At 38.1% G+C, this 14319-nt stretch overlaps 1 protein-coding gene across 7 annotated transcripts in view; it reads right to left on the bottom strand.

Annotated features, from left to right (window-relative positions):
- aox6 (aldehyde oxidase 6) overlaps positions 1-14319 on the bottom strand; it is a 20470-nt gene extending 6151 nt beyond the window's left edge. Inside the window, exons 1-24 of one of the 7 annotated variants that reach the window (XM_044188603.1) lie at positions 12919-12934; positions 12702-12798; positions 12324-12391; positions 11046-11776; positions 9747-9815; positions 8968-9094; positions 8569-8630; positions 8208-8285; positions 7582-7662; positions 7144-7288; positions 6511-6603; positions 6163-6314; positions 5773-5866; positions 5537-5646; positions 4656-4840; positions 3977-4139; positions 3753-3836; positions 3418-3587; positions 3184-3310; positions 2106-2228; positions 1689-1785; positions 1270-1394; positions 888-1021; positions 502-589 (exon numbers count right to left, since the gene is read on the bottom strand). In XM_044188603.1, the coding sequence (XP_044044538.1) occupies positions 502-589; positions 888-1021; positions 1270-1394; positions 1689-1785; positions 2106-2228; positions 3184-3310; positions 3418-3587; positions 3753-3836; positions 3977-4139; positions 4656-4840; positions 5537-5646; positions 5773-5866; positions 6163-6314; positions 6511-6603; positions 7144-7288; positions 7582-7662; positions 8208-8285; positions 8569-8630; positions 8968-9094; positions 9747-9815; positions 11046-11174 (2436 nt within the window). In that variant the 5' untranslated portion in view covers positions 11175-11776; positions 12324-12391; positions 12702-12798; positions 12919-12934. Of the gene's footprint in view, positions 1-501; positions 590-887; positions 1022-1269; positions 1395-1688; positions 1786-2105; positions 2229-3183; positions 3311-3417; positions 3588-3752; positions 3837-3976; positions 4140-4655; positions 4841-5536; positions 5647-5772; positions 5867-6162; positions 6315-6510; positions 6604-7143; positions 7289-7581; positions 7663-7794; positions 7916-8207; positions 8286-8568; positions 8631-8967; positions 9095-9746; positions 9856-11045; positions 11777-12323; positions 12799-12918; positions 12977-14192 lie in introns of those variants that run through there. The other 6 variants (XM_044188601.1, XM_044188605.1, XM_044188602.1 and 3 more) reach the window with 6 other exon arrangements.

Below are 14319 nucleotides of genomic sequence, written 5' to 3'. Positions count from 1 at the left end.
ACTATCAGGATTTCTTCACATCTTTGCTGACAACAGTTTGGTCGTATCAAAATCCTATTTTAAACTTTTTGTGTTGCAAATCACCGTCTTCTGAATATACTTAAAGTATAAAGTAAGTGGATAATTTAACAGTGGCTCTTACTTTTGGCTTGTGACCCCTTAAAATGAAGCACTGTCTCATTATGACCCCTTATGATATAGTAGGTATGGCCCTAGTAGTTCAACCAAAGAGTGATACAGTATTTCCTTCTCAGATTGTTACATTTGAAGGACTTTTAGATGCCTGGAGGTAACTGAAAGCTTCCATTATTATTTCACAAAAAATAAAAAGAGAAAAGCCAGAAAAACAAATTTTTCTTCTTCTCTTTTATTCCTTTAATCTTCTTTTTATCCCCTGAATAATCTTATAACCTGTAGAATTTATCTTTACCCTTAGGGAGGTTGGAGTTAGATTTATCTTGAGAACCTTGCTGAAATGAAAGCCAGAGTGTGTTGTTTTACTTTGTATTTTCCCAGGACAGGGTGACGAGCTCCTGTGATCAACATGTCCTCGCCTCGCTCCAGGACGCAGCGCACTGCATGATTGGTCCTGAACAGAACAATTATAAAATTATATAAAACAACTATAATAAAGAAAAGAAAAAAATCAAGACCCTTCCAGCTCTTTGTTGATTCTTATCATTTCATTTCAATACACACTGGCTTCTAAAATAAATGAAAACCAACATTTAATTACATGGCGGGGTTTTTTGTCTAATTTTTATCGTTTTCTGTTTATATGTTTTCTGTTTTCACTGATTTGAAAACTGTTTTATTTATTTCTGAAAAGTCTGAACAGGAATTTCTGATCCTATTAGTTGTTCTTGAGTGTTGTTTTTGTGACTTACTTCCACGCAGCTACAGATGTAATACTAGCCAGTATCGCAGTTTTAGTGACCTTCCCGCCGAAAGCTCCACCAATCCTTTTGACGTGACAGGTGACTCTGTTGGACGGGATGTCCAGTGTCTCCGCAATTACATCCTGCAATTGACACAAAGCAAACAAACAATCCACGTTGCCTCTGATTTCTCTTTAAGCATAAGCATCACTATCAGTAAGCAATTACACAATTACACAGTGTGAACTAGTAAGTCTCTCTTTACTAAACAATTGTTCACTTTTGACACAACTGATTTTTCATCAATTAACTGACAGAAAATGATATAGGGCATTTACATCATGAGTAAACTGACATTTAAATTATAGAGTTAATCAAAATATCTGTGTACCTGAGTTAATGTCGGCCACTGAGTGGAAACATAAACGTTGAACTCCATCTCCTCACCAACAGGAACAACCAGCATGCTCTGGGTCTCCATGTAGAAATGCTCCTGGCCACCCATTCGAATCTCTCCTGAGGAAACCATTACAAACACGCAGAGGTAAAAAACTTTGGACGAATGGACAAATCCAAAGCCTGGTTCTGTTTTATATAGGATGAGTTACAGTACAAGAAGAGCAGCAGTGCACTAAATGTTAGAAAGGCAGGCTTGAGGCAAAAGTCACCACTTTGCCAAATATATGCAAAACTGAATAAAATGCATTAAATGTAACAGTTCAGTTTCTTGTGTAATTATTTACAGATTTTAATAAAACCAACATGTTTCAGCTCATGCATGTTCTTCTACTAACAGAAACAGACTTTTACCTTCATAAACTTGATCAACAGTTTTAAAGGCTTCCGTCACATTTCCTCTCTCAATCCTCCTCTGAGGCTCAAAGAAAGACGACTTCTCAATGGCTTCCTGTCACAGTGAGAAACAACAAACAATAAGGAGCTGTGATGTAAACTCACACACCTTTTACATGTAAGAAGTGTGTAGTGTAAAGTAAAAGTGTATTTAAAGGGTAAATCCACACTGAAAAGACATGGGGCAGAAAACTATTAATTCATTTTAAATTAAAAAATATCCAAAGATACTAAATAGGTCAGGCTAAAATAGAAGGTAACGTGTACAAAATGATGCACAAAACAAGATTTGATGTGGTGGTACAGCCATAGAAAAATTGCGTCTTGTGTTGGATTTGTTTGATGACAGTAAGATCTGAGGTGGACTCCACAGACCTCTATGGTAAAAACCGGGTCAGGCAGGGCTTCATAGCTGATCTTCACAGCTGCCGCTCCTCGTTTGGCGTGCGCCCTCGTATCAGCGACCACCGCACATAACATCTGACCAACGCATGACACCTGCAGACAAACAGTGAGGGAGACAATTATACTGTAGATTCGACACACAGCTTTTGGTTGCCGAAACTGAAAATATGGTTACCATTTTTAGTCACCTTATATTTTAAGTAATTAAGATACTATGCAGTTATATGTCAGCTTAAAAGGTGGGGTATGCGAACTTTTCACCCCACAGTCAAACAACTTAACTTGCTTAGCCATTGTCTCTAAGGCAGATGCCTGTGCGCACGCGAGTAAACGCACCAACGCACGTTGTCTGGTTCCGGTTCCGACTGTAACACCAATATTTAAATATCACTTATGCAACAAAATAGCTGTTTGCTGTCCTTATTTTTTATATGTTAAAAAGTGATTGCCACCAATTTCTCAAAATGGTTCCCAATGGCAACCTGCCAACCGTTGCTGTCAAGCCCTGAATATATTTGCAACATATTTCAAAATGTTGTTCTGTAATGCAAAACATTTTTGTTGGTGGTGTAAGAAATACGATTTCCACTGTAAGAGTTACTACTATATAATTCATTATTATATTATTTATACATATTATTTATTTATAGTCACATTTAATATAATGTTTGTACATAATAGTAACATATACAGTAAATCACTATATAATTCTGTTCCAATCCTAGAAAGTTATACATTTGTCAAATTCCCAGGTATTTTTTGACTTATGCAGAGAACTGCAATCAGTGAATCAATTTTCTGACTTTCACTGTTTGCAACACACCTTCCAAATTATCAGCAGTGGGAATCCTGTTGAAGTATTTTAGCCCCAAAATTTACATTTTATTACACACTTCTTGTGGCATTTTTGGAATTCTAGTTGTCTTTTTAAAAAGCTTTTAAAGGATAGTGATTATATACAATCCATCAAGAATGTACATACACGTACACAATGACACCCACCATAAAAACAAAAACATTAAGGGTTGTGCACACACTCACACTCTACCTCGCTCTCAGCAAGCAGCTCCTCGTGATAACCAAACATTGTACGGACTTTCTTCCCAGGAATATCTTTGGCTGTGATGACATCGACGACGCCGGGAAGCCGCAGAGCCTCGCTCACATCCATCCCTCTGTTGGACGTAAGACACGTTCAAAACAAGAAGTATAGATTTACATTAGAAAGTGTGTCAGAGTTCGTTGGCTGCAAAACTCCAGAAATTGTTCACTTTATCCTTACGTGATTTTAGCATGCGCTTGAGAACTGGTGACCAGAGCCAGGAAGAGCTCCCCGTCTGTTCTGGGGATGTCGTCACAGTACACGGCCTCGCCTGTGGCCTGGCTGACGGCAGAGCGATGCATGATGGGACGCCCCACTGGGTCGTTGTCGCTCTGGCCCTTTGACACATGCTGAAGAAGAAGAGAAAGCAGTCACATTTATTTAGTGTGGGTCGACGAAAGGAAACACAACCTTGTTTACTGCTTAGTAATCAAGTGTTTTTAAGTTTTTTACAGTAGGTATTTAAAGTGTTATCAAACTGTAATAATTGCTTTGAATGAGGGATATTTTCTGACCTGGAACTCCTGCAGGCTGGACTGGATCTCTCTGGGTAAAGGCTGGATCTGCATCTTCTTAGGAAGCTCATCTGTAATCACATTCTGTAAACAGTAACTCTTTGTAAGTCTCTGGGATAAATATCTCACAGGATCTACCATGTTAGATTGCATTTTGTCAGGTAGAAAATTACATTTGAAGCAAAGAAACTGCAGTTTTTTTTTTTATCAGTGCCCTGTCCTACCATTTTTCTGAGCTTCTGCAGGACCTCCACGTTAAATTTGAAGAGGAAGCTGAGTGTCAAAGAGCAACGAAACTCCACCTTTCCCCCAGGAGCCGAAGGAGGGAGAACCAACTCATCCAGGAGGATGTCATAGGCCCGGCTGAGGGTCTCATCGTTCCAGGGCCTGAAGGAAACAAAGGATTTTTCAGTGGCTCTCGGGTCATGACCGCTTTCTTTTATTTTCGCCTATACTGAAAATCAAGATGCTTTCTGGTTTCAATTTAAAAAGAGTTAGAGTACAACCAGAAGCGGTTGGTCAGAAAAAAGAGGATGGAATGAGAGAAGGAAGGTGGAGAGAAAAGGAAAGCAAATAGGAATAAATAAAGACAGAAAGGTCAGAGATGAGAGGAAAGAAACACAGGACACAAATAAGAAAGAAAGGAAGGAAGTGAAAAAGTGCAGAAACTAGGAAACCAGAAAAGAAAGGGAGAAGAGAGGAACTGAATAGGAAGAAAGGAAGGATTAAAGCAAGATGTAATAAAGTAAGGACAGAAAGTGGGAAGAAAATGAGAAAAAAAGGAAACAGAAGAAAGAAGGAAAAAGAAGAAAATAGTGCTAAACCACTTCTGATCCAAAAAAAGGACACCTAAAATATCGATTAGACTAAATAACCCCAAAGTGTTTAATAAACATGACTGACTTTGTGACGATAGCTGCGCAGGTTTTGGCGGCGCTAACGGTGGTCGGCCCCATTCCTCCGTAGTAAATACTGACATCCTGAACCACTCTGCACCCCTCTGAGAAAAACACTCTCATCCCGGTCGTCACTGTGGCAAAGGAGCTCTCCTTCCTCGGAGCCTGACGGAAAGCTCGAACAAACTCCCACTGCAGGACAGACAATGATGTATTTTCACCTACATAAATGTTTTACCATCTTATTAGCCGCTCTAAACAAAGGCAAGCCAAACAGGAAGTTATGTATGTGACTTTTTTGCTTTGTTTGGAATAAAAAATAAAGAGTTGGGGAATTAGCCTGAGCAGTGAAAGCAGTGAACACCAGAAAATTTAATTATAAATGACGGACTCTGCTTTGTATTTATCTAATAATTAAACGCAACTCATACTGTCAGTAATGTAACAAAAGGTATAAAAGCAAGTTTCATGTCTTTTGATGAAACTTGTTACTTATTTTAGTCGCCTTAATTTCTTGCTTTTTTCATTCAAATATCAAATCTGACATATTTTCTCCTATTTTAACAGCATCAAAATAAATTTGATAAACAGAACATGATAAAAAAAGGCAATGTAAAACTGTACAGATGCCATTTTAAAGCCTTAAATTTTAATGTGTTTAATATGAGACTCTCTCAAAAAAAGTAAATAAGAAATAAAACACATTGTCAAAAGAACAAGTTTAAGTATTATTGATGATTATCTGACCTTTTCAAAGAATACTTGTGAATGATTGTTATGTGAAAGTGTAGTAAGAAGGAAATGTATTGAAACTTTCCACCTGCGTGCACATAGACAAAGACAATAATAAACTGTAAGGGGGAGCACTTTAAGGAAGAATGTTTGTACCTTTCTGGAGAAGGGAATGAAGACAGAAACAACAATCTCCTCCGGCTTCAGGATGGTTTTTCCAAAGCTCACAAAGAAATCTTGATTCAGATTAACCTCTCGTCTTCCTCCTGGTGGACTCAGACAGAAGTGCTTGTTAAGAAAAGTAAACGTGTGACATGAATCTACATTTTTCTACAGTCTCAACAGCATAGATTCTTCCAGAAGCCGTCAGAGTTCATAAACCCTCAACTTACTGTTCGAAACAACGCTCACTTTGCAGGTCCCGGCAGCCAAAACTGGGTTCAGGTCTGAGTTTGGGTACGCACTCATGACGTTGCCCCCAAGAGACTAAATATGCAAAAGCAAGAATAAACACAAGTATCAAATATGTAAATTCACATGATTTTACTTCTAGGATTTCATCTAAATTCTTGTAAATCGATGGACTACTTTGCAATAAAATGTGAATCTGTCAAAATCAAAATAATGTGTAAATGTCATTTATTTTCCAGAGCACTTTTCCAACTACAAGAGGGGAAAAGGAAGAGAGTAAAGAAAGGAAAGATGGAGTCATATATAAATATATAGAGAATAAAAAACATGACTGAATATATATTAGTAAAGTTGGAGTGAAGTCTACTTACAGCAACGTTTCGGATCTGCTGGTTTCCCAGGTTCCCCAGCTGTTGGATCAGGGCTCTGAATAGTTCGGTCTTCTCCTCCAGAAACTGAGGAACCAGCTTCTCCAAAAGAGATCGAACCTCGGTAAGACTGCAGCCCGCTCCCACCCAAACACCTGCAGAGAAGCCAAAGCTGCAAGTTTGGTGCCATACCTTCTTTTGAAACTTGTCTTGTGAGTTTCATGAACCTCCGGGACATTAAAATGTTGCAGAGGAGTTTTAAAATCAGGAAAAAGGAATTCTTTCATACTTGCAGGTAGAATTATTGTCTGCACAACGACATCATGGCGACTACAAAGGGAGATTACCCACCCTGTGGTGTCTGAGTGACCTCAAACAGCTCCATAACTCTGGTTGGAGATATTATCAGCGGATGCAGAACGCCTTTGAACTTTATATCTGGACCTTCAACACAAAGCAGAGAGACCAGAGTTTAGTTCAAGTGGTCTGAATCTGAATGACAATAATATATCAAAAGTGTACAATCAGAACACATTATTTTAACGTTATATAACGTTCATCAATCAATATCTCAATACCACACAAGATCAAGTCTATAAAAGCATTTTGTCAACTGACGACCTTATTGCTTACTAAAACAGTCTATGTGAATCTTTAAAAAGACTTTCTGTTGTTGTGTTTTTTTGTCACCATTCTGTGAAAATAGATGTCGTCGTTTTCTAGTTTGGAATTAAATATTTCAGGTTTATACCTGATTTTCGCCATAGCCAATACAATGAAAACAACTAAAAAAACACCGGCATCTCCTAAAAACTTTCCCATGTCATCGCGGCCTTAGTAAGAACACCTCTTTTCACAACTGCAAATCACCAAAAGAATTTCTATATTTATTATAGTTGTTGATGAAGTGACCTGGCCTGTTTCTCTATAATAAACATCAAATAAACAGCAGAAGCTCAGTGAATGAATGGTTTAACTGCTGACCTATGTTGGTGTTTCCCATGACCAGCGGGGCTTTAGGGTTACTGGTCTTGAGCTGGACTAGCTCCTCCAGGGAGGCAGGGGACACCCAGCTCATCCTCTCCCCGTGAAAGGTGAGTGTTTGTGGGTTAGCCGTTTCTGCCATCAGCTGTGACGAAAGTGCTGTTTTTATATTACAATTACTATTAAAAGTACTTTGTAATATCAATAAGTCATCAACTTTAGACTTGAGATATTCATGCAACATTAGTATAATGTGGTTAAAAATTCAGCACAGTTCTTTCAAATAATTCACTTTGAACAATAAGTAATGAAAAATGTCAATACTAGCAGATAAAAGAAAGCTTTGGTAGTGAGCCAGCTGATGGACAAGAACTCAAATGACCTGATGTGAGTTAACACTGTGTGCCAAGTATGTAAAAAGTGAACTAGATGACTTACAATCAGTTCAGGAGGGAAGATCAGCTCCTGTGTCGGGTCCAGTGGCAGAAACTCTTCCTTGTCAAACAACTGTGGCTTTTCCTGGAGCACATTATGAGAGGATGAAGAGGTGGATAACAAGTGCTGAAATTGGATTTAACCATGGCATGATTATAGGAATGTGGTGCTGAAGTGAATGAAATGTGTCATGTGAAATAAAAGATGAAATCTCACCCAGCTTGACCTCAAAATGTCTGAGGAGGCTGTGACATGTATTACAAGTTAGATGACAATAAAAGGTAAGGGAAGAAAGGCACAGAGAGAAAAACACAGAGAGGACAGTGAAGGTTAATAAGAGTAGAGGAAAAGAAGAAGAAATTAAGGAGAAAAGAAGATAGAAAAGAGGAGGACTAAACTAACAAGATGTGTCAAAAGGACAAAACTACACAACAGGGAAATCAAAAAGGGAAGAAGAAAGTAAAACAATGACATTAGAATAAAAAAATAACAATTGCCAGCGATACAAAATCAATAAAGATTAAAGTAAGGAACATATTAGAAAATTTAAACAAAAAGAAAGAAATAAAAAAGGGAGAAAAGAGATTAGCAAAGAAAAGCAGAAAAAAAGAAAAATCACTTGAACTCACATGCTCTGGTTCATCAGTATTTTCTTCTCCATTGAGGCAACAGTTTCCCGCTCCGTTGGTTTGGCAGCAGTTGGCTTCCTGTCGGGATTAATTTATATGGATGTCACACGGCATGCAGCAATTACACTTATCACATTTTCCCATCGCGTGACTTTGTGACTATGTGTGACTTTGTGACTATGTTTTTATCATCATATTAAGGATTCAGCCCTGCCTGCTGTACTTGTCTTTGCTATCAGATCTCAAACTCTTGTACTGCGGCAATAACCAGTCCTAGGAAACAGATTAAGTTATAGTCGTTGAACTGATCATTGATTATTCCTGAATTATGCAACTTGTTTTGGTGAGCTGAGCGTTGTACCTGACAGAACGTCCTGCAGCCGTCAACAATGGGTCGATATCCAGTACAACGACACAGATTACCTGAAAAGCAACAACACACAATGAGGCCAGGGCTCAGATTTCTGATTTCTGCACTATGTTTAATAAAAATCACTTGGTGTGTTCCCATGCAAATGAATAACTTGATAATAACCAGAATAAGGCAATGCTGCATTGCAAATATATTGTTATACACACATTGAAACACAATAAAAACCGTACAGATGTGACAGAAGGTTGGCATATACATATACAAAAAACACAAAAAGTGCACACTTGTGTTATGCCTATGACGCCATATACCGTACATCTCGTTGTTGCATTAAACATTAAAGTAGAGTAAATTATAATAGATTTCAGAAAAAACAAGCAAACAAACCAGCCAGAGCCTGTGTGATGTCCTCCATGGTGGGCTGAGGTTTGTTCCTCAGCAGAGTGTACATGGACATCACCATCCCTGGAGTGCAGAAGCCACACTGGGAGCCATGAGCCTTCGCTATTCGCTCCTACAAACGCAGCATCCACAGTTTAGGCTCCCATGAGAGGGCTTTGAAATCACACACTTCTTCTTTGGCTCTGTGCATTTTTGCATTAAATCAGGAAGTTTGGTTGAGTGCTTTTACATCTGAAGGGATTTAAAGTTGTTGTCACATACGTGTATATTCTTGAACCAACAGTTTGGGAAATACAGGCTTCACCTGTGCAAACGGACCCCACCCTGACACCTTCAAGGCAACTTTATGCTGCTTGTGCTCATTGGCTTAATGCCACTGTTTAACATACTTTCAAACTTAACACACAGAGACATAAAAATATAAGGAGGTAAAATAATAACATTTGAAAATATCTACAAAGCAAGCTAAAAAGAAAGAAAAAGTGAGCTAGCTGAAAATGGATTATTCTGTTGTGGCTGTAGATCCACTCAAAGTAAACCATCATTGTATGGATGAGATTTTTTGCACCAATAAATATCAATATGTATGAAACTGCAGTGGGTTTGGAGTGAATTTAGTGTCAGTAATCAACTTGATCAGTTTTCTCATCTAAACTTGTGAAGTGAAAACGACTTTTTTTTAATCATCTGAGTTATTTCTGCATTTAATGAAAAGGCCTGTGGGGATTGGCTGGTAAAAGCTTCTCTCTACTCCCAGTACTGACCTGTACAGGGTGGATCCTGGTCTTGGTGCTGCCGATGCCCTCCACCGTGGTGACGGCGGCTCCGTGAAGCTGGCAGAGTGGCAGGAGGCAGGCGTTGGCTGAGTAATGTCTGATGGTAAGCTGAAGGTAAACTACTTCTGTGCATGGTACTACAACTGCTAAAACTACTACTAATGCTATCATTAATACTAGCAACACTACTACTGCTACTTTCACTTGCAATGCTAATGGTGGCACTGCTACAACTTAATACTACTGCTACTGATGCTACTTCCACCACAGCTACTGCTACTGCAGTGGTTTCTGACACTTTACTCATTTTTGCTTTTTTCATGCGAAATACTGGATACTTTCACCGACTTAAAATGTAACAATTTGTGAAGGCACTCTTGAATAGCTCACAAGTAAGGCTATAACCTGTGATGAGGTGTCACAATTCGACATCACATTTACTGCTTCTTTCACTGTCACTAGTGATGCTACTACTACAGCTTACTATTACTACAAACATTATCACAACTGATACTACATACTACTGCAAATACAACTGCTAGTAGTACTACCACTGCTGCGACTACTACCTGGCTCTAAGTGTAGACCCGGCCATCCTACTTCTACTACTAGTACTGTCACTACTACACTGCTAACGCTAATCCTACTGCTGATACATCCAATGAAAATAATATTATTCTCATATTATAATATTATAATAGCTTGTTTTACATAAATTAAACAACAGTTGATGACATGAGATAGCAGAAAGCAGACTTTAAAAATGCTTACAATGCCCTAACTGAAAGTTATTCTCACTATTATAATTCCTTATTATATATCAGTCTCCCAATAACAACAAATGTCTAAATAACAACAAATAATGTGTGATGTTTTGAGCACACAGTGTGTAAGAGCTACAGTAATCATACACTTTAAAGGCAGAAGTCAGTATGTAGTCTCTGTCCAGCAGATGTTTTACATCTGGATGTGTGTGTTTGTGATTGATTATCGCCTCCTCTGCTACAGGAGAGTGAAGGAGTGAAACAGATGTTGTATTGGTTTGATGCCAGGACGGGAAATTACCTTCAGCCACCACAGCGATTCTGTTAACTCTTAGCTGTGGATGTCCAATCCACTTTGGCAGATAACCAGCTCACATTCAGACTCCCTCTTGTTTTCTAAAAATCTAATTTAGTTAATTTAGTTAAAAGAGCGTTTGGTATTTTGGAATTTAACCAACCATGTTCATGGCTGAACAAATTGATTTTCCGGTCTGTGTTGCACCCAGTTGTAGCAAATACTGACCTTGGCGGCAGCTAAGCAAACTTGGACGTTTTTATCGCCAGTCCGCTCCCTGACAGCTGTGTCTCTATCAAGGAGGAATTTTCTGTTTGTTAATAATGTATAAATATCTCCCAAGCACTCTATGGACATAGATATGACAGTTTGCCTGCAGCTTTAATCAGAAACACTAGTAACAGAAATGTATTTTGTCATAAGGTCTCAGGTTTTTTAGCTTCCCATTTAAAATCATGATTTTTATGCCAGTAGGTTACATTTAATATACACTGCAGAGGAAGGTTCCCTTAAATTCCCCAAATCAAAAAACTACAATTAACATTTTTTTATAAAATAACCAATGCCGAATTCAGACCTAAACAGAAGAGTAGCCATCCTCTAAAACATGGAAACAGTGTACATTGAAGAAGGAGTGATGTTAAATAATGGCTAGCAAAAATAAGAATCACCTCATGAATCACTTCATGTTTTCAGTCAATAACCTCTTCAGACTCTCTCGTCCAGCTCCAGAAATTTACTGACATTTATATTTAAAAGTAGCTGTTCGTCCACACAGAGATGATTAGTCTGCTATTTAGCTAGTTTCCGGGAAATGATGACAATCTCAGGTGAATAGATTCACAGGGTTAAGTATAGCTTCCTGGGCAGAGAGCTCCATTTAGTTTCGTCTCATGGTATATGTTGTCATATTGCATACCCCTGATTGACAGCCATCCATGTACATCTTTTATCCTTTTCTGTAAATACAAAACAGTACAGTATCTTGTGTTGTTTTATCTTTTCACTCTGCTATATGTGACATTTATTTATTTATTTATTCATCATACTTTTTATGCACACATATACTACCATACAGATGTTTTACATATTTGTCTTGAGGCTTTCATGTTTTATCTGATGTTGTGTCGGTTTTTATGAACCAGAAGAAACAATATTTCATGCCAACTGTATTTGTATTGTTGAAATGACAAATACACTTTCAACAAAGAGAGTCTAAAAATACATCATTTTATGTGGCAGAAATATGTTTGCGTTAATCATCTTGCAGCCCCTAAAATGTATCCTTCAGACCTTTGAGGGGTCCTGACCCCAGGTTGGGAGCCAGTGGTGGATACTATATAAGTAAATGTCATTGTTTTGGGTTTTTGTCCTGTTATTTACTGTTTTATTTTGTAATACTCTCCCTCCCTCTTGTGTCTGGTAGTTTTGCTTCCTGTCTTTGATTGCTTTCATTGTTTTCACCTGTGTCAGTTGGGTTCACCTGTGTCTCGTTGTCTCCCCTACCTGAGTGCATTAAGTCTGTGTCTTTTCTTTCGTTGTTGTACCATGTGTCCTGCGTTCTTCCAGCGTCTCTGTGATTCTCCGTATTAAGTAATAAAGTCATTTTTCGTTCATTCCCCCATCTCCGTGTGTATTGTCGGCTTTGGGTCCACCTCCTGAACTGAACAACAGTAAACAGTGTTGAATTGGGAATCAGTGCTAGTCTCTACTCCAAAATACTTACTATTAATACTAGTTTGGCACATAATAAAGCTGTGTACAGTTCTTAAATACCAGATAGGCTACATGGTTGTGATTTTCAGTCAGTGCCGTAATATTAAAATGACTTATGAGCCAATCAGAGTCGAGCAGTAGGGTCACGTAGTCTATCGTAAAGGATACATGATGGTTTTGGTGGCAGGTTGGTAGCGTGACACCATGACTGTGCACGCCCCACAGCCTCCACCGCCACAGCCATACTTGGTTCCAGTTAACCTCACTGAAGTCACAGTCAAGGAAATAACCTGCTGAAACCTGTAGGTGGCGCTCACGTCAACAATAACATTCAATCATAAAACCATATTTGTGAAGGTGGATTTGAAGCTGATCTGAGGGATACGCTTCTCTCTGAGGAAGGACAGCAGCACGGTCTCAGGGTCTGCATGGTCCTCTGTTACCTGTTTTGACAGAAGGTGTACTTAAGATTTACAGAAAACACAATAGGGCTGCTACTGCTAATTATTTTCATTAGATTAATCTGCAGATTACTTTCTTGATTAACCGACTAATTATTTAGTCGGTATAAAATGTCACAAAAATGTGCAAAATGCTCATCGTAGTTTCCCAGGGCCTAAAATTATGTCTTCAAATGTCTTGTTCTGACCGACGAACAGCCCTGAACCCTAAGTTATTTCATTTACTATCACATATGGCCAGAAAAAGCAGAAAATCCTCACATTTGAGAAGCTGGGACCAGCGAATATTTGGCATTTTTGCTTTTAAAAAAATCGATTATCAAAAATAGTTGCCACTTAATTTTCTTTTGATCGACTAATCAATGAATCAACTAATCGTTGCAGCTCTAAAACAAGAGTCCACACAAATTCTAGTTCAAACTCCCTCCATCTATAGAATTTAATTTCAAAGCTATTTCATTTCATTTCCCAAGTCATGTTGAATTTTTCTCACATTTTTCTGAGCTAGAGCCATGGAGCGAGACAGGAAAGTTTGTCTTTTCTTGTCACAATCTCCAAACAAACAAAAACTACTAATATTATACTGAGTTTACAGCCTAATTTAGTTTTTTTAAAAAAGTTCAAATGAAGTCACTTAGATATGTTTAGAGGAATTTGTATGATTTTTAAGTGATATCTGAACTACCACATAACATTAACCTGACTTAATCTTTTTTAAACTAATCTAATACTGACATATAATAATATGTCGTACATATAAAGTTTTAAAAGTTGGTCACAAACTGAATTTTTATAGTTGTCACCACAAATGGGGAGTCATACATTTTGGTAGGTGTGATAGCAGAAACTGGCCAGTGAATGGGTCTCAAAGGTCCACAGTAGAGCTCGTGCTTGGTAAACCATTTCCGTCACAGAATCTAACGGGTAACAGATTTCACCATAACACCAGTTATTGACTTGCCACTACTTTTAGTTGTTTTCGTTTAATTTAATGGACTGTTTTAAATTTTCCAATCCCCTGACACCATTTTATGAGTAAAAAGAGAACTTCTGTCATAGTAACGTTATTGAAAACTCATTTGCAGCTTGAAAACAGACGTTAGTAAAAAAAAAAAAACTAACGTTACCAGCTAACAGCTAAAACTAGCTACAATACGACAAACTGTTTAGCTAAGTCTTAGCTAAATGCTAAACGTACCTTTTTCCCGTTGATAAAGAAACACAAAATATCTCCTTTCTTCCCTGTAGACATATTTCAAGTGCAAGAGACGACTTTTTCACCACAACGGTCAAGTCAGTCTGGATCTAAAGAACTTCCGCCTGTC

Source organism: Siniperca chuatsi, linkage group LG24 (genome assembly GCF_020085105.1).
Source record: "Siniperca chuatsi isolate FFG_IHB_CAS linkage group LG24, ASM2008510v1, whole genome shotgun sequence".
NCBI classification, from domain to species: Eukaryota; Metazoa; Chordata; class Actinopteri; order Centrarchiformes; family Sinipercidae; genus Siniperca; species Siniperca chuatsi.
Note: the sequence above shows the minus strand (reverse complement) of the source record. Positions and strands in the feature narration are given on the sequence as shown.